The following is a 20,160-nucleotide window of genomic DNA, read 5'->3' on the forward strand; positions in this document are numbered from 1 at the left end:
CATGCCGAAACCGGTTTGGCTCAGTGGATAGAGCATTGGCCTGCGGACTGAAGGGTCCCAGGTTCAATTCCAGTCAAGGGCATGTACCTTGGTTGCAGTGTGCTGGAGGCAGCTGATCGAAACATCATCGATGTTTCTAACTCTCTATCCCTTTCCCTTACTCTCTGTAAAAAGTCAATAAAATATATTAAAACAAACAAACAAACAAAAAAACATTGATCAGCTGCCTCCTGCACACACCCTATTGGGGATGTGCCCGCAACCAATGCACATGCCCTTGACCGGAATCGAACCTGGGACCTTTCAGTCCACAGGCTGATGCTCTATCCACTGAGCCAAACCTGCTAGGGCTATGCAAATTTTGAATTAGCTAACTGGTAAGCTATAGCATAAACTATCCCACAGAATGCAGTTTTTATCTTTTTTTTTAATATTTTTTATTGATTTTATTATAGAGGGGAAGGGAGAGGGATAGAGAGTTAGAAACATCAATGAGAGAGAAACATCGACCAGCTGCCTCCTGCACATCCCCTGATGGGAATATACCTGCAACCAATGTACATGCCCCTGACTGGAATCGAACCTGGGACCTTTCAGTCCACAGACCAACGCTCTACCCACTGAGCCAAGCCGGCCTTGGCTGCAGTTATATCCTTGACTTCCTCTGAAATGCCATTGAATTCATTTCAGCACTCATACGTGTTAAGTGCAGAGCACTAGGGTGAGATTACAAAGATCACTAGAACACATCACTCACCCCAAAGAAGCTAATCAAAAAGCGAGGAACCCATTATGACCTGTGCAGCTAGAAATAAAAAATTTTTTTTCAGATCAAAAGAAAACGTGGAAGCCAAGGCCCTACACTAAATCCAGCTTGCTTATGTGGAGGTCTCCTTTCTTTGCTTGTCATTGCTTTTTTGGAATTCAGCCTGGGAAAGTCGTGTGTGCTAGTTTATAATTAGAACCTGTTGGGGGAAAAAATTTTTTAAAAATTAAAAAAAAGAAAAACATTCAGTACAGCTCTAGAAAAGGCAGGCAGGAGAAAGAGTGCGGAAGAGCCCTGCTTTGGGAATTATTTGAATGCCAGAGAAAGAGAAGACATTTAAAATAGGTAAAAGGCCATGATTATGTCCTTGGGATTTTTCTATCTCGGCAGCGCATGAAAAGGGAGCTGCGACTGGGTCACCCTCTGCCTGGGAGATGAGTGTTGCAGGTATTAATAGAAGCCCAGGTCAGAGGCCAAAGACAGAAAAAAAAAGACTCGTGTGTCCAGCGGGGCCCGATAAGCGTGTGAAATAATTCTCTCTCCGCCTAAGTTTGCCAGGATATCTCCAGGGCAGAAGGGAAGTGAAAATCTGGAGGATGCCGAAACCGGTGTGGCTCAGTGGATAGAGCGTCGGCCTGCGGACTGAAGGGCCCCAGGTTCGATTCTGGTCAAGGGCATGTACCTTGGTTGCGGGCACATCCCCTGTGGAGGGTGTGCAGGAGGCAGCTGGTCAATGTTTCTCTCTCTCATTGATGTTTCTCTCTCTCCCTCTCCCTTCCTCTCTGTAAAAAAAACAATAAAATATATATATTTTTTAAAAAGTCTGGAGGAACCAAGACTTCCTCCTTGCAAATCCTAAACGAGTCCAATCCAGCCTTGGCCAGACCTCACGGGGACGATAAGCAGTCTCCTCTCAAAGATCTCTGAGCCCACGGGGTGTTTTTCCAGCCCCACACTTGACCTGTTTACAACTCAGTATTAACACTCTTCAGCGAGCGGTGATTGACCTAAGCCCTAAAAACCAACTCGCCCTCCTTCTCCTTAGGGTCAGGAGTTTCTGAGAAGCTTTTCCTAGGAGCCTGGTTCCAGAAATTAAAAAACAAACAGATAGCTGAAACCGGTGTGGCTCAGTGGATAGAGCATCGGCATGCGGACTCAAGGGTCCCGGGTTCGATTCCGGTCAAGGGCATGTACCTTGGTTGTGGGCACATCCCCAGTGTGGGGTGTGCAGGAGGCAGCTGGTCGGTGTTTCTCTCTCGTCGATGTTTCTAACTCTCTATCCCTCTCTCTTCCTCTCTGTAAAAAATCAATAAAATATATATATTTAAAAAAAAAAAACAGATAAAGGGGCACCCAAGTGTAAAGAAGTTGGAAAACTGCTGGTAACCAGTATTAGTTAAGAGCAAGGCAAACCCAGCCAGTGTGGTTCAGTGGTTGAGCGTTGACTTAGGAACGAGGGGGTCATGGTTCCATTCCCGGCCAGGGCACACTCCTGGGTGGCGGGCTTGATCCTCAGGGTGGGGTGTGCAGGAGGCAGCCAATCCATGATTCTCTCTCATCATTGAGGCTTCTATCTCTCTCTCTCTCTCCCTCTCTCATCCTCCCTGAAACCAATAAAAAAAATTTTTTTTTTTTAATCACAAGGCAAAGAGCAGGGCTTTGCAATCTAGTCCAGCTGGTTTTGAATCACATCTTGGCCACTTACTTTCTTCATGGCCTTGGGCAATTTTTTAAAATATATATTTTATGGATTTTTTTACAAAGAGGAAGAGAGAGGGATAGAAATTTAGAAACATCAACGATGAGAGAGAATCATGGATCAGCTGCCTCTTGCACACCCCCCACTGGAGATGTGCTCACAACCAAGGTACAGGCCCTTGACCAGAATCGAACCTGGGATCCTTCAGTCTGCAGGCCGACGCTCTATCCACTGAGCCAAACCGGTTTCGGCACCTTGGGCAATTTTAAAAATATATATATATATTATTGATTTTTTACAGAGAGGAAGAGAGAGGGATAGAGAGCCAGAAACATCAATGAGAAAGAAACATCCATCAGCTGCCTCCTGCACGCCCCCTACCGGGGATGTGCCCACAACCAAGGTCCATGCCCTTGACCAGAATCGAACCTGGGACCTTTCAGTCCCCAAGCCGACGCTCTATCCACTGCGCCAAACCAGTGTCGGCCAGTTATACTTTTCTTATTTGCCCCCTCGCCTGCTATTTTGATGCGATCAAGCTTGAGATCAATAACTACAATTCGCCCAGTTGGCCACACCTTGTCAAGGCTGTCCTGGTGTTCACAAAAATCTTCCCAGGGCCCCAAGGTCCTGAAGGAGCCGGACTCACCTGCCCCCACCCCGTGTTCCCAATCTTTGACTTGAGCCACGGAGACGGAGTTTGGTTGCTGGGATACAAGCATGGCCTTCCACGAAAAAGCGTGCCAGGGCCAGACATGAAATTTGAAGCAGCGGGTCGGGTTTCGGGGCTCACATCGCTGGGCCACGCAGCCTCTCCGGTTACGGGGGGTAAATATAGACCAGGTGACGACGTGGACACATTGAACTTCCCTGAGACAGAAACTAGACCAACCCCGTTATAAGTAGGTCGGCTTGCTCTCCTCCCAGCCGCCTCTGAAATTTCCCTTCTTTTCTTTTTCTTTTTTTTTTTTTTTTTAATATTTCATTGTTTTTTTTTCACAGAGAGGAAGGGAGAGGGATAAGGAGTAAGAAACATCGATGAGAGAGAATCATCGACCAGCTGCCTCCTGCACACCCCCCACTGGGGATGTGCCCGCAACCAAGGTGCATGCCCCTGACCGGAATCGAACCCGGGACCTTTGAGTCTACAGGCCGACGCTCTACCCACTGAGCCAAACCCGTTAGGGCTTCTGTTCTTTTCAAGGCTGATTTTTCCACCTTTGCTCTTTAAAAAAAAAAAAAAAAAAAAAAAAAAAAAAAAAAAAAAAAAAAAAGTTTACTTGTTTATTAATTTATTTGAATATATTTTGATTTCAGAGAGGAAGGGAGCAGTGGAGAGAGAGAAACATCCATCAGCTGCCTCTTGCACACCTCCCCACTGGGGATGTGCCCGCAACCAGGGTACATGCCCTTGACCGGAATAGAATCTGGGACCCTTCAGTCCGCAGGCTGATGCTCTAACCACTGAGCCACACCGATTTCGGCTCCCCCCCCCCCAGACATTCTAACGTTTATCTCTGGACCAACCTACAGTGCCAGAAAGACGCTCGTTTTGTGTAAAATCCTTTTGACTTCGTGGAGGCACCCAGGGGTCTCTTGGCAATGAGCCAGCCTCTCGCCTTGAGGCTGCGCCGAGAGACAGCTGCTGAGAAGCAGGTTCTATATTTGGAGCCGGAAAACGGTGCTGAGGACATGCTCCCCGGCACCGTGTTCCCGGGGAGAGGGCCCCTGGGAGAACCCTGTGGAGCATCTGCTCTGCTTCCATCTTCTGGGCTCCGCGGACGTGAGCACTGATTGTGTTTCTCTCCTGCTCTGGTTGCTAGGAAACCCAGGACCAGGGGGCCGCCCTCACTGAGCAGCGGCCCTGGACCATTGGACAGACGTGCACAGGCGGACTGTACCCCCACGGTCCCTTTCTTATCACTTTATTGCAGACTTCCTCCTTCTCTAGTTCCCTGCCCCCTCTCTTTTGTAACCCCACCTAGCTTGCTTCCTCTCTCTCTTTTTTTTTTTTTCTTTTGAGTTAACATCCATGGAGAGCATGTGCTCTATGCCTGGCACTGTGTTTTTTGTTTTGTTTTGTTTTTTTATTGATTTTTGTACAGAGAGGAAGGGAGAGGGATAGAGAGTTAGAAACATTGATGAGAGAGAAACATCAATCAGCTGCCACTTGCACATCCCCCTACCAGGGATGTGCCCTCAACCAAGGTACATGCCCTTCACCGGAATTGAACCCGGGACCTTTCAGTCCGCAGGCTGACGCTCTATCCACTGAGCCAAACCGGTTTGGGCTCAATAAAATATATTTTTTTAAAAAGACATTTATGAGAGAGAAACATCAATCAGCTGCCTCCTGCACACACCTCCCCCGCCCCCCCTGGGGATGTGCCCGCAACCAAGGCACATGCCCTTGACCAGAATCAAGCCTGGGATCCTTGAGTCCGCAGACTGACGCTCTACCCACTGAGCCAAATCAATCAGGGCCAATGATTCTCTCTTATCATTGATGTTTCTATCTTTCTCTCTTCCTCTCTGAAATCTTAAAACAAACAAACAAACAAACAAACAAACAAAAAAAAAAACGGAATTAGGACTCTATGCAGGAGCTGTGCTCGCTGCCCCCGGCTGGCTGCTCCCTGGAGGGGTTCCTAGGTTTTGGGGTCATCAGTCCCTTCTCCTCTCTCTCTCTCTCTCTCTCTCTCTCTCTCTCTCTCTATATATATATATATATATATATATATATATATTATTGATTTCTACAGAGAGGAAAGGAGAGAGCTAGAGAGTTAGAAACATCGATGAGATAGAATCATAAATCAGCTGACCCCTGCACACCCCCCACTGGGGATGTGCCTGCAACCAAGGTCCATGCCCTTGACCGGAATCGAACCTGGGACCTTTCAGTCCGCAGGCTCACGCTCTATCCACTGAGCCAAACTGGTTTCAGCTCTTCTTCTTCTTTTTTTTTAATATATATATTTTATTGATTTCTACAGAAAGGAAAGGAGAGGGCTAGAGAGTCGGAAACATTGATTATAGAGAAACAAACACCCATCAGCTGCCTCTTGCACACTCCCTAGAGGGGGTGTGCACGCAACCAAGGTCCATGCCTTGACCGGAATCAAACCTGGGACCCTTCCGTCCGCAGGCCGACGCTCTATCCACTGAACTACACCGGCTGGGGCCATCACCAGCCCCTTCCTGACTCTGGGGGCCGAGGGGTTCCCACACTGGATGCCCGGGTGGGGCCAGGCCCGAGCTGGCCCCGCCCCCGGCCCGCGCTGGCCCCGCCCCCGGCCCGGCCCCGCCCCCGGCCCGGCCCCGCCCCCCGCCGGTCCGCCTCCCCGCGGGCACCTGTCCCCGGGCAGGACGCGGTCGCCGCCCCTCGGCGGACCCGGACCCGGCGGCGCTGCGGTCTGAGAGCCCCGGGGGCCCCTGGGTAGGAGGACCGCGCCCCCCAGGTCTGCGCGGCCGCCCTGCGCCCCGATCGGAGCGGAGCGCACGGACGCTCGGGCGCGCGGACGGGCGGACGGACGGACCGGCGCGCGGAGGGGGCGCTTGCCCGCGGGGCCGGCCGCGGGGCCGGTCGCGGGCGGCGGCGATGAGCGCGACGGCGGCCACCGGCGTCTTCGTGCTGTCCCTCTCGGCCATCCCGGTCACCTACGTCTTCAACCACCTGGCGGCGCAGCACGAGTGAGTGCGGGGGGTGGGGGGGGCTCGGAGGGGGTGCGGAGGGAGCCCCCCAACTTCTCAGACCTGGTCCTGGGGCGCTCGCTGGCCTCCGGGGCCCCGCGGGCTGGATTGGGAAAGGGGAGGAGGGCGCGCAGGGGCGCAGAGGGGGGAGGAGGAGGCGCGCCCCGGTGACCCCGATCGCGGAGACCCGGGTCCTGGCTCAGGCTGGCATCCTTGCCCTTTGGCTTGGGCGCGATCCTGGGCCACCTGCTGGGGACCCGCGCGGTGCCAGGGGCGCCAGGGCCCCGGGTAACGGTGCTGGGGAAGGCGGTGCACCCCCTGCCCTTGAGGAGGGGGGCGGGGGTAGGGCGTGGAGGCGGGAGGGCACCGCGGCCCGGTGCCCAGCGCACCAGCCGTTGCGTGTTTCCCAGGAACGTGACCATGTATGGACACACACATACTTCTCGTGTCTTTTTAAAAAAATATATATTTTATTGATTTTTTTTTTACAGAGAGGAATTGAGAGGGACAGAGAGTTAGAAACGTCAATGAGAGAGAAACACCGACCAGCTGCCTCTTGCACACCCCCCACTGGGGATGTGCCCACAACCAAGTACATGCATGCCCTTGACCGGAATCGAACCCGGGACCTTTCAGTCCAAAGACCAACGCTCTATCCACTGAGGCAAACCGGTTTCAGCAATTTTTTAAATATATTTTATTGATTTTTATACAGAGAGAAAGAGAGAGGGATAGAGAGTTAGAAACATCAATAAGAGAGAGAATCATCCATCAGCCGCCTCCTGCACACCCCCCACCGGGGATGTGCCCGCAACCAAGGTCCATGTCCTTGACCGGAATCGAACTCGAGACCCCCCCAGCCTGCAGGCGGACGCTCTATCCACTGAGCCAAACCGGTCTCGGCACTCTCGTGTCTTATTCATGTTAGGAACTGTTCAGAAACAGCTGCCTGAACAGCTAGCTAGCCCTGAACCAGGGAGGGGGCAAAGACTTGGGTTCCAGACCCGATGTGGGCATGGAGGGTGTGGCCTGGGCCTCAGTGTTCTGCTCTGTGCAATGGCCCTGCACTTGGATTCTTTTTTTCATATATATATATATATTATTGATTTTTTACAGAGAGGAAGAGAGAGGGACAGAGAGTCAGAAAAATCGATGAGAGAGAATCATTGATCAGCTGCCTCTTGCGCACCTCCTACTGGGGATGTGCCCGCAACCGAGGCACATGCCCTTGACGGGAATCGAACCTGGAACCTTTCAGTTCGCAGGCCGACGCTCTATCCACTGAGCCACACGGGTTTCGGTCCTGCACTTGCATTCTAGGTGGGATGGGAAGCAGGGAGCCAGGGGGAGAGGGGAAGGAGGGAAGAGGGGGGTGTGTCTGGCTGCTAAGGAAACGGGTGGGGCCTCAGGGGGCCTCAGGTGGGTTTAGCTCAGAGCCCTGCCCCTGGGGCAGGGGGATGCCTGGCTAAGGGACCCAGCAGCAGGGGCAGCTGGCAGCTGCAGGCCTGCCCAGTGACGGCGGGAAAGATGCCAGGGTCCTGGCCAGGCTGATGTTCCCTGTTTGCAGGAGGAGGAAGTAACCTGTTCTGTTGTCCACAGCAGTTGGCGCTAAGGAAATTACATCAGACCGTAGGCTGCAAACCCCTTCCCGGTTTCCAGGCTGCGGAGAAGTGTCTGCCCATGGGGCCGTGACTTCCTCCTCCTCAGTCGCCGCTAGGGCCACCGCTGGCTGCCTCCTCCCCGTGCCCAGATGGCGCCCGTCCGTCAGCAGGAGCCGTCCCCAGGCACGGGCAGCGGCTGCCCTCGGCCTGACCCAGTCTCGGGGGCACATGTCCCGGAGCACGCAAATATAGTGCATGGGGGACCCTGCGCCCCTAAAATGGCCTTTAAAAGAAATCAACGAATATTTATTTTTATTTTTTAAAATATATTTTATTGATTTGTCACAGAGAGGAAGGGAGAGGGATAGAGAGTTAGAAACATCGATGAGAGAGAAACATTGATCAGCAGCCTCTTGCACACCTCCTATCGGGGATGTGCCCGCAACCAAGGTACATGCCCTTGGCCGGAATCGAACCTGGGACCCTTCAGTCCGCAGGCCGACGCTCTATCCACTGAGCCACACCGGTTTTGGCTGTTCCATCCATTCTTCCTGTCCACCTGCGGGTTGCAATCCCAGTGGCCTCGGACCCCTCCCTCTTCTTTCTCCACTGCTTCCTTCCCGCCGTCCCCTGCCCAGGAAGTCAGGGGTGGGGAACCTTTTTCCTGCCAAGGGCCATTTGGATATTTGTAACATCATTCACAGGCCATACAGAGTTATCCATTTACACATTAGCCTGCTAGCCTTCACTGGTGTGGCTCAGTGGACAGAGCATCGGCCTGTGGACTCAAGGTTCCCGGGTTCGATTCCGGTCAAGGGCATGTGCCTTGGTTGCGGGCATATCCCCAGAAGGGGGTGCACAGGAGGCAGCTGGTCGATGTTTCTCTCTCATCGATGTTTCTAGCTCTCTGTCCCTCTTTCTCTCCCTTCCTCTCTGTAAAAAAAATCAATAAAATATATTTTTAAAAAAAAACAATAAAGATACAAAATAAATAAATACATAAAATATATTTTTATTGATTTCAGAGAGGAAGGGAGAAGGATAGAGCGATAGAAACATTAACAATGAGAGACTCGCCAGGACCGGTTTGGCTCAGTGGATAGAGCGTCAGCCTGCGGACTGAAAGGTCCCGGGTTCGATTCCGGTCAAGGGCATGTACCTTGGTTGCGGGTACATCCCCGGTGGAGGGTGTGTAGAAGGCAGCTGATTGATGATTCTCTCTCATCGATGTTTCTAACTGTCTCTCCCTCTCTCTTCCTCTTTGTGAAAAATCAATAAAATATATTCAAATAAATAGTTTAACAATGAGAGACTCATCGACCAGCTGCCTCCTGCACGCCCTCTCCTGGGGATCAAGCCTGCAACCTGGGCATGGGCCCTGACCGGGAATCGAACCTGGGACCCTTCCGTCTGCATCTGACGCTCTGCCCACTGAGCCACACCGGCTAGGGCCCTCTGGTGCCTTTGATTACACATGTGGCCTGTGGCTCTTTGTCCCCCGGAAAGTGTGGGTAGCTTTGGTTCCTGGGGTGTGTGTGGACCCAGGGTTTCTCATCCCCACTGAGGGGAGAGGGGCTGGAGGAGCAGAGGCAGCAGCCGCTGGGACACATCACCTGTGCTTGGGGTGGGGGGGGGGAGACAAGAGAATGAGGAGCTGGTGGCTCTGGTCCCTCAAGTCTCCCGGGGGCGGGGCAGGAGGGGCCACGGAGCTGCAAAGAAACGTCACTCATGCTTGGGCCGCAGGCAGAGGCTGGGCCGGGACCGACTGACCATTCACCAGCCAGGAAACGCCCAGCGCCGGCTGTTTGTTAGGCTGAGTGACCACCTCCCTGTTCTGGTCCCGCAGCTTCTGGACAATTGTAGGGGTTGCTGCCCTCATCCTGCTCCTGGTGGCCCTGTTGGCTCGAATCCTTGTCAAGAGAAAGCCACCCCGGGACCCGCTGTTCTACGGTATGTCTGTCTGTCCCTCCCCGGCCCCCTCCCTTCCCGGCCAGGAAGCTGCTGTGTCTGCTGAACAGCTCAGCAAGGTGGCCTCTGTCACTGTCCCTCCGTCCCTGTCCCTCCGTGGGATAGAGAGCTAGAAACATCGATGAGAGAGTCATCGATCAGCTGCCTCCTGCACACCTCCCACCGGGGATGTGCCAGCAACCAAGGTCCATGCCCTTGACTGGAATCGAACCCGGGACCCTTCAGTCCCCAGATCGATGTTCTATCCACTGAGCCAAACTGGTTTCGGCAGGATTTCCTTCATTTTTATGGCGAATGGCTATCAGGTGTTTTTTTGTTTTGTTTTGTTAATGTTTTCTTTTAAAAAAAAAAAAATTCTCATCCGAGGATATATTTTTTTCTTTAAAAAAAATATATATATTTTATTGATTTTTTTTTTTTTACAGAGACAAAGGGAGAGGGAGTTACTAGAAATATTCATGAGAGAGAATCATTAATCAGCCGCCTCCTGCACACCTCCCACTGGGGATGTGCCTGCAACCAAGGTACATGCCCTTGACCGGAATCGAACCTGGGACCTTTCAGTCCGCAGGTCGATGCTCTATCCACTGAGCCACACCGGTTTCGGCTTTTTTTTTTTTTTTTTTTTTAATGTTTTCTTTTTTTTTTAAATCCTCACCGAGGATATATTTTCTCGTTTCTGCTCTCTCCGCAGTGTACGCGGTGTTCGGCTTCACCAGCGTGGTGAACCTCATCATCGGCCTGGAGCAGGACGGGGTCATCGACGGGTTCATGACGCACTACCTGCGGGAGGTACAGCCCCGCTTCCTTCCGGGTCCCGAGCCCTCGGCCCCGGGGCCAGTCCCCCCTCCTCCCAGCCTCCTCCTTCACCTGCATGGGATGCAGAGGACCAGCTTCACACGAGTGGAGAATTTGTGTGATGTTATTAACACATCACGACATCTGAAAGCCCAAGTTAGTCTTACGCATATGCCAGTGAAGTACATCAGTGATGAGAGGTAACCATCGTCCCATACACCGAGGTCATAGGTCGAAGCTTAATCACTGAGCCACACCAGCCGGGCGACGGTAGGCATTTTTTTTAAAAAGTATATATTTTTATCGATTTTAAAAAATATATATATTTTATTGATTTTTCACAGAGAGGAAGGGAGAGGGATAGAGAGCTAGAAACGTCGATGAGAGAGAAACATCGACCAGCTGCCTCTTGCACACCCCCTACCGGGGATGTGCCAGCAGTCAACGTACATGCCCCTGACCGGAATCGAACCTGGGACCTTTCAGTCCGCAGACCGACGCTCTATCCACTGAGCCAAACCGGTTTTGGCGTATATTTTTATTGATTTTAAAAAATATATATATTTTATTGATTTTTTACAGAGAGGAAGGGAGAGAGATAGAGAGAAACATCGATGAGAGAGAGTCATCGACCAGCTGCCTCTTGCACACCCCCGACTTGGGATGTGCCCGCAACCAAGGTCCATGCTCTTGACGGGAATCGAACCCGGGATCTTTCAGTCCGCAGGCCTACGCTCTATCCACTGAGCCAAACTGGTCCCGGCTATTTTTATTGATTTTTTTTTTTTTTTTTTACAGAGAGGAAGAGAGAGGGATAAAGAGTTAGAAACATCCATAGGAGAGAAACATCGACCAGCTGCCTCCTGCACACCCCCCACTGGGGATGTGCCCGCAACCAAGGTACATGCCCTTGACCAGAATCGAACCCGGGACCCTTCAGTTCCCAAGCCGACGCTCTACCCACTGAGCCACACCGGTTTCGGCCGATACTTACAGTTTCACACGCGGCGCAGCAGGTCTGGGGTTCCGGGCGGGTGTCGGGGTGCCCTGGAAAGCGGACCCCCTCTCCGTGCTCCCCGCAGGGCGAACCGTACCTGAACACGGCGCACGGCCACATGGTCTGCTACTGGGACGGCTCCGCCCACTACCTCATGTACCTGGTGATGGTGGCGGCCATCGCATGGGAGTAAGTCGCTTGGTCGCCTTAGCAACCGATGCTAAGGGGGTAGGTGAGGGGGGCGCAGGGGGGATCGGACAGACGGGTGTCCCCGGACGGAAGGCTGCTTGCTCCTTGGAGATGAGTCAGACAGACAGACAGACCTTAACTTGCTGATTTTGTTCTCTTCGGAGAGCAGGGGTTTTCAGGAATATAAACCCAGCACGTTCTTTTTATTTCTTATTTATTTATTTTTTTAAATATATTTTATTGATTTTTTTACAGAGAGGGAGAGGGAGAGAGAGTTAGGAACATCGATGAGAGAGAAACATCATCAGCTGCCTCCTGCACACCTCTTACTGGGGATGTGCCCGAAACCAAGGTACATGCCCCTGACCGGAATTGAACCCGGGACCCTTCAGTCCACAGACTGACGCTCTATCCACTGAGCCAAACCGGTTTAGGCCCAGCACCTTTGTTTTAAATTGATTCCAGAGAGGGAGAGAGAGAGAGAGAGAGAGAGAGAGAGAGAGAAATATCAATGATGAGAATCATTGATCGGCTGCCTCCTGAATGCCTTCTACTGAAAGGTCCTGGGTTCGATTCCAGTCAAGGGCACGTACCTTGGTTGCCATTTCCCTGGCTGGGACCCTGGTCTGGGTGTGTGCAGGAGGCAACCAATCCATATGTCTCTCTCACATCGATGTTTCTCTCTCCTTCCCTTCCACTCTCTCTCTACTAGTTAAAATCAATGGAAAAATATCCTCCGGCATTGACCGGTATGGCTCAGTGGATGGAGTGTCTGTCTGTGGACTCAAGGGTCCTGGGTTCGATTCCGGTCAAGGGCATTTACCTTGGTTGCAGGCGAATCCCTAGTCGGGGAGGGAGGGGGTGCAGGAGGCAGCTGATCGATGTTACTCTCTCCTGGATGTTTCTGACTCTCTCCCTCTCCCTTCCTCTCTGTAAAAAAACAAAAACAAAAGCAGAAAAACAAAAGGATACAGAGCGGGTTCCGTGGTGTGTCACAGAGGGAAATGGAGGGAGCGCATCAGGGGTCCCTGTGTCCGGGTTCGGAGTCTCCAGGAGGTTCCCATCCGGGTACTTTGTTAGTGAGGAGAAAGGTAACATTGGTGGCTTGTCTGTGGCAGATGGCATGCTCAGCCAGGGTCTTTTCGTTCCAGGGAAAGTTACAGGAACACCGGCCTGTACTGGGTAGGATCGATAATGATGAGCATGGTGGTTTTTGTACCGGGAAACATTGTAGGTAAGAAACTTGATCTTGAAACTCACTTTCCTTTTCTGAAACAATGGGGATTGTTTTTATTTTATTTGTTTTAAAAATATATATATATTTTATTGATTTTTTTTTACAGAGAGGAAGGGAGTGGGACAGAGAGTTAGAAACATCGATGAGAGAGAAACATCGACCAGCTGCCTCCTGCACACCTCCTGCTGGGGATGTGCCCGCAACCAAGGTACATGCCCTGGACCGAAATCGAACCCGGGACCCTTCAGTCCACAGGTCGGCGCTCTACCCACTGAGCCACACCGGCTTTGGCTGATCTGGCTTTTCTGGTTAGAAATATTGTCTGGTCCACAGTGGAATTTTAGATGACTGGCAAAGGGAAAGTGCCCTACATGCTGCTTGGGTTTATATATGCTTTTGGTAACCTTCTGACTTTCCCTTTCTCTCTTTTAAACAGGGAAGTTTGGGACACGCATCTGCCCTGCTTTCATCTTAAGCATCCCGTACACGTGTCTCCCTGTCTGGGCCGGTGTCAGGATCTATAATCAGCAGCCGGAATATTGCCATTACCCATCCAAGGTGATTAAAAAAAAATTATATATATATATATATATATATATATATATATATATATATATATATTATTGATTTTTGTACAGAGAGGAAGGGAGAGGGATAGAGAGCTAGAAACATCGATGAGAGAGAAACATCGACCAGCTGCCTCCTGCACACCCCCCACCGGGGATGTGCCCGCAACCAAGGCACATGCCCTCGACCGGAATCGAACCTGGGACCCTTCAGTCCGCAGGCCGGCGCTCTGTCCACTGAGCCACACCGGTTTCGGCACGATTGGAGTGTATGCTATGATTGTCCTGAAGCCTCATGGCTGGGGGTTCTTCACCCTCTCCTGTCACCCGTGTCTCAGTGGGTCCCCAGTCCTCCCCCCACCCCACAGCTGCTCAGCGGTTGCAAACTCTGTTTTAGGTTGTTCAAGAGGTCCAAGCAAAGGACCTGCTCAGAAGACCATTGGATTTCCTGCTGGTCATATGCCTCCTCCTGGCAACTGGATTTAGCCTGTTTAGAGGCTTGGTAAGCGGAACAGATCCAAGGAACGTGTCTGTCAGGCCTCCCAGCACCCTGACCGGGCAGTCCTCCCATGAGGCCCTGGACAGAGGCGGCTGTTGGCGAATCTTGCAAAGCACCGTGAGATGAACCCGGTGCAGAAAGGCAGGGGGGTCCTTCCTGCGGGGAACGGGAGGCTAGCTCTTCCCTGGAAAAGCAGGCCGTGCGTGCTCTGCTGGCGGAACCTGGAACTTAATATATACATATATATATTTATTGATTTTTTAGAGGAAGGGAGAGAGATAGAGAGTTAGAAACATCCATGAGAGAGTCAACGATCAGCTGCCCCTTGCACACCCCCTACTGGGCATGTGCCCGCAACCAAGGTACATGCCCTTGACCGGAATTGAACCTGGGACCCTTCAGTCCCAAAGCCGACGCTCTATCCATTGAGCCAAACCGGTTTCGGCGGAACCTGGAACTTAAAACCAAATCCGTCAGCTCCAGTTCGCCTGGGCTTCATGTGCCCCCAGGACACCTGCAGGGTCCCTTCACCGTTCACGAAGGATCTTCTCCCACACACAGTTTTTGTTAAAGAGCAAAGCTGTTGTGACTAAAGCTGGTACATTTGGCCTCATCAGCCAACAGAGGAGTCTTTTTTTCTTCTTCTTTTTAATATATTTTTTATTGATTTTTTACAGAGAGGAGGAGAGAGGGATAGAGAGCTAGAAACGTCGATGAGAGAGAAACATCGACCAGCTGCCTCTTGCACACCCCCTACCAGGGATGTGCCTGCAACCAAGGTCCATGCCCTTGACCGGAATCGAACCTGGGACCTTTCAGTCCACAGACCGATGCTCTATCCACTGAGCCACACCGGTTTCGGCTGTGACTGCATCTTGATAACGAGTTCATTTCTGTCCCCAGATTGCTCTGGATTGCCCCGCTGAGCTCTGCTGCCTTTTTTTAAAAAAATATATTTTATTGATTTTTCACCGAGAGGAAGGGAAGGGAGAGGGATAGAGTTATTATATTGATAGAAATACTGATGAGAGAGAGTCATCGATCAGCTGCCTCTTGCACACTCCCCACTGGGGATGTGCCCGCAACCAAGGTACATGCCCTTGACCGGAATTGAACCCGGGTCCTTTCAGTCCACAGGCCGACGCTCTATCCACTGAGCAACACCAGCGAGGGCTGTGACTGCATCTTGACAACGAGCTCCTTTCTGTCCCCAGATCGCTCTGGATTGCCCCGCCGAGCTCTGCCGCGTTTATACCCAGTTCCAGGAGCCTTATCTGAAGGACCCTGCCGCATACCCCAAGATCCAGGTCAGGAGGCAGCGGAGCCCGAGGCTTTTCCGTTTTCGCTCGATGAGAACAGGACCACGCGGTCCCACCTGGGCAGCGGGAATGAACGGGGTCCCCTGTGCACGTGTCCGTGTTCCGTGCTCTCCCCGGGGGGACGGGCCGGCCGGTGTGTGACACAGACGTGTCTGTCTCCGTTGACGCAGATGCTGGTGCACCTGTTCTATTCCGTCCCGTACTTCCTGGTGGCGCTCTACGGGCTGGTGGTGCCCGGATGCTCCTGGATGCCCGACCTCAGCCTGCTTCACGCGGGAGGCCTGGCGCAGGTACCCGAGGACGTGATCCGCTATGCACTCTGGGCATTTGGCTGTAATTGGACATGTCTCCTATGTGTTTTTTTTTTTTTTTTAATTATTTTAATTGATTTCAGAAGGTGAGAGGAGAGATAGAAACATCAAGAATGAGAGCATCGCCGAAACCGGTGTGGCTCAGTGGATAAAGCGTCAGCCTGTGGACTGAAGGGTTCCAGGTTCGATTCCAGTCAAGGGCATGTACGTTGGTTGCAGGCACATCCTCAGTAGGGGACGTGCAAGAGGCAGCTGATCGATGACTCTCTCTCATTGATGTTCCTAGCTCTCTATCTCTCTCCCTTCCTCTCTGTAAAAAAATCAATAAAGAAAAAAAAAAAAATGAGAGCATCATTGGCAGGCTGCCTCCTGCACGCCCCCTCCTGGGGATCAAGCCCGCAACCTGGGCATGTGCCCTTGACTGGAGTTGAACCCGGGACCCTTCAGTCCGCAGGCTGACGCTCTATCCACTGAGCCACACCCGTTAGGGCTGTCCTAATCTCTTATTTTCAGGTATTTCTTAAAGGTTCCCATAAAGGAAAAGTTTAAAAATTCACCTCCAAGTAGAGTCAGCTCTTTACAATTAAATTGTCCACAGAGCAGCCTCCAGACCCCCCCGCCTTTTTAAAAAAAATATATTTTATTGATTTTTCACAGAGAGGAAGGGAGAGGGATAGAGAGCTAGAAACATCGATGAGAGACACCAACCAGCTGCCTCTTGCACACCCCCCACTGGGGATGTGCCCGCAACCAAGGTACATGCCCTTGACCCAACTCGAACCCGGGACCTTTCAGTCCAAAGGCCAATGCTCTATCCACTGAGCCACACCGGTTTGGGCTCCAGACCCTTTGGTGAGAAAGCGGGAGGCACCTGCCTGGCAGGGGAAGGGGGGTCCGGAGGCCTCGGTGGGAAGGGCGTTGCCTGGCCGACTGGATCCGTTCTGGCTCCCGTGGCCCTGACACTGGATGGTGTGCCGGGCTCCCTGCCAAACCCATTGTGTCCAAAACTTTCTCCCGGCTCCGATCTGTAGCTCATGAGACACAATACGCACGGCTACAGATCAGTAAATGGACCTCCTGAGTCACACAAGGCATTTCCCTTCCAGACTCTTACTGGAAACTCCTGACAATAAAAAAAAACAGTTATAGCACCCAAGCTGGTGTCGCTCAGTGGTTAGAGCGTCAGCCTGCAGGCCAAAGGGTCCCCGGTTCCATTCTCAAACCCAACATCTTTTCTCCTGAGGAGATCTCACAGAAGCCTTTTTCTAACACAGTTTTCCCATTCTTATTTTTCACAAGAAAAATTGGATGCTTTTTGCATCAAAAAAGACGGCCTGGCCAAGACCGATGTGGCTCAGTGGATAGAGCATCGGCCTGCGGACTGAAGGGTCCCAGGTTCGATTCCGGTCAAGGGCACGTACCTTGGTTGAGGGCACATCCCTAGTAGGGGGTGTGCAGGAGGCAGCTGATCAATGATTGTCTCTCATCGATGTTTCTAGCTCTCTATCCCTCTCTCTTCCTCTCTGTAGAAAAATCAATAAAATATGTTGTATTAAAATAAAAAAAGAAATACATGAATAATAATAAAAAAAAAATACACAACCAAGGGCTTTGAGCTTTTGGTTCAGGGAGTAGGTAAAAGACTGACCCATGAAACCGAGGTCCCCAGTGTTGCTTTTTAGATAGATATCTTCCCATGATTTTTAGAGGGAGGAAGAGAGAGAGAAACATCAATAAGAGAGAGACACAAGGACTGGTTGCCTCCTGCACGCATCCTGACCAGTGCGGGGGAGCCTGTAACCGAGGTGCGTGCCCTTGACTGGAATCGAACCCAGGACTCTTCAGCCTGTGGGCCTACGCTCTATCCACTGAGCCACACTGGCTAGGGCTGCACTTACTTCATTCTTATGAGAGCACATTTTGTGAGCCACGACCGAGTTGCATGATTACAGGATCCTCAGAATGCAAATCGGAAAACAAAACAAAACAAAAATCACCTGAGATTTTATTCAGATTTTTCTATTACGCTGACTTACTAATGTTTGCTATGGGGCCCTGGATGGGTCATAACACAGCTGGTGTGATAAAGCCACGCTAAAGAAGGTATACTTAGCTGAAACCGGTTTGGCTCAGTGGATAGAGCGTCGGCCTGCGGACTGAAGGGTCCCGGGTTCGATTCCGGTCAAGGGCATGGACCTTGGTTGAGGGCACATCCCCAGTAGGAGGTGTGCAGGAGGTGGCTGATCGATGTCACTCTCTCATCGATGTTTCTAGACTCTATCCCTCTTCCTTCCTCTCTGTAAAATAAAATATATATTTAAAAAAAAAAAAAAAAGGTATACTTTATTCGAACAGTTCTGTCCAGACTGGCCCTGCATTCAGTAACACAGTCAGGACTACGGATTGTCCAAAAGCACTCGTCTTTGAGGGCGTAGAGACAAGGTCTGAATGAATGAGTCAGGACTCTACCAGCTGATCCCAAAATTCACGCTTTTCCCCTTCTCTTTGCCGCCACAGGCCCAGTTCTCCCACATCGGTGCTTCTCTCCATGCCAGAACCGCTTACACCTACCGAGTGCCCGAGGAAGCCAAGATCCTCTTCCTGGCACTGAACATGGCCTACGGGGCGCTGCCCCAGCTGCTGGCCTACCGCTGCGTCTGCGCGCCCGAGTTCTTCCTGAAGGCGAGGGCGGAGGAGAAGGCCGAGTGAGAGCCGACACGACTTCCCGCGGCTCTTCTCGCGGGATCTGGAGACCCCGGTTCCGCGCTCTCCTCTCATTCCACTCCCTTCCGTTCTGCACTGAGGATGTGAGCTATCTATGGGGCTGCGTGGGTCAACTTGTTTTCATTTTCTGAAGGAAAGCTGAAGTTATTGAGAGAAACAGTTTAAAGAGATATATTCAAAAAAATTTTTTGGAATAAACTTGATCGTCTCAATGTTCTGTTTGCACATACGACATACGTGTGAAACGTGACTGTTGAGCTCCTACAATGGTGAGCATGGAAACAGATCTATTCAGAATAGGTATGCATATTAAAAATTCAAAGTAGCCAATTGAGATTGGAAAATATTTTTGCATATAAGACGTCTGTGCTTCATTATCAACATCAATATAAAAGGCAAATGATCAGAGTATTTTACAATGTTATTTGAAAAATGTCTTCCCAGGGAAAGTATATTTTAAAGTACATGCTGTTTTACAAACTGCTCTCACTAAAATGTTTCTGTGAGTTTAAACAGCTAAGGAGGAATCGATAACCTTATCATTAATGGAATACTTGTCTTATTGGTGAAAGGAGAGATTTCTATTGTATTTCTGTGTACATTTTTAATAAAATTATTTTTGACCTTTCATGATGACAAATCTCATTTAATGGGAAACATTTTTTCTCATACGGTTTTGTAGTTTATTTTAAAAACCTGTCATTTATAAGTTCCAATTCAAAACGCCACCTACATTCTCCTTATGTTTTAGTGTCAGCAAACCACTAAATATGATGAATCGGGTGGTGAATCAAACTTCATTAATTTTAAATTAAATTAAAACGCTCAAAGTTAAAAAGACCTTTAAAGAACTGGATTGTCATTTCTACTATCTTTTTTTTTAAATCCTCACCGAAGGGTATTTTCCCATTGATTTTTAAAGAGAAAAAAATATCAAAGTGAGAGAGATACATTGATTGGTTGCCTCCTGCATGCCCTGACCAGGGCTGGGGAAGAGCCTACAACCGAGGGACATGCCCTTAACGGGAATCGAACCTGGGACCCTCCCGTCTGCAGGCCGACACTCTATCCACTGAGCCACACCGGCCAGGGCATTTCCTAGTGTCTTTTAATGAACTCTCACAGTTGGAAGTGTGAGTGAGAACAGTATACGAAAGAAAAGGATTTGCTGAAGGAGAGAACCCACAGCCAGCTGCCTCCTCAGAGCTTTCTGAGCCTCGGCTGCCGATATGCACAGCCACCATTCTCATCATGATCGGCTCTGGGACTTTCCGGCTTCTTACATTTTATCTTCCTGTCATTGATGAGCTCTTCGCCAAAATAGGAAAGTGGAAGAGAACAGGGTCCGGAGAAAAACCCGGGTCACGTCCAGTGTCTGAGCGTAGGGGCGGGGAGCTGGTGAGCATCGTAGACGGATAAGCAACCGCAGGCCATCCCTTCCCCTCCCCTCAGGGCTCACAGAAGCCCCTCGCAGCCCGGAGAGAGAATGGAAATAAAACCCTCACCTGCACTGGTTCTATTGCCAACTTGCTGTCAACAGACTTCGCTTTAATATGTGAATGACATCGAAACCTCACGTTACATGGATGAAGCCACGTTACACCAACTGAGTGGTTTACAACCTCAAACCTTTACTCCCAGGACACATTCCGATAGATTTATTCTGTAAAAACAATACATTTTTTTTCCTTTTTTTTTTTTTTTTCCTCTTCTCCTTTTTTTTTTTTTTACAGTAAACGTTTCAACTACAAACCTCGAGTACGTGAAATATGTTCCAAAGACAAGCAGAACGG

General features: G+C 50.7%; 1 protein-coding gene across 3 annotated transcripts; it reads left to right on the plus strand.

Moving 5' to 3' along the window:
- Positions 1-5,825: 5,825 nt before the first annotated feature.
- TM6SF1 (transmembrane 6 superfamily member 1) lies at positions 5,826-18,995 on the plus strand. 3 transcript variants are annotated; one of them, XM_084869254.1, is made up of 10 exons: positions 5,830-6,158; positions 9,606-9,709; positions 10,422-10,519; positions 11,608-11,711; positions 12,863-12,945; positions 13,385-13,506; positions 13,912-14,016; positions 15,228-15,320; positions 15,503-15,622; positions 18,161-18,995. In XM_084869254.1, the coding sequence occupies exons 1-10, from the start codon at positions 6,067-6,069 to the stop codon at positions 18,350-18,352; spliced, it is 1,113 nt and encodes a 370-aa protein (XP_084725380.1). In that variant the 5' UTR covers positions 5,830-6,066; the 3' UTR covers positions 18,353-18,995. The 3 variants fall into 3 exon arrangements, with proteins under 3 accessions (XP_084725381.1, XP_084725380.1, XP_084725382.1); XM_084869255.1 differs by lacking the exon at positions 15,503-15,622 and having other exon boundaries at positions 5,826-6,158; XM_084869256.1 differs by lacking the exons at positions 5,830-6,158; positions 9,606-9,709; positions 10,422-10,519; positions 11,608-11,711; positions 12,863-12,945 and adding an exon at positions 13,125-13,203.
- The last annotated feature ends 1,165 nt before the right edge of the window (positions 18,996-20,160 follow it).

Source organism: Pipistrellus hanaki, assembly GCF_964339955.1.
Source record: "Pipistrellus hanaki genome assembly, chromosome: 21".
Classification (NCBI taxonomy): Eukaryota; Metazoa; Chordata; class Mammalia; order Chiroptera; family Vespertilionidae; genus Pipistrellus; species Pipistrellus hanaki.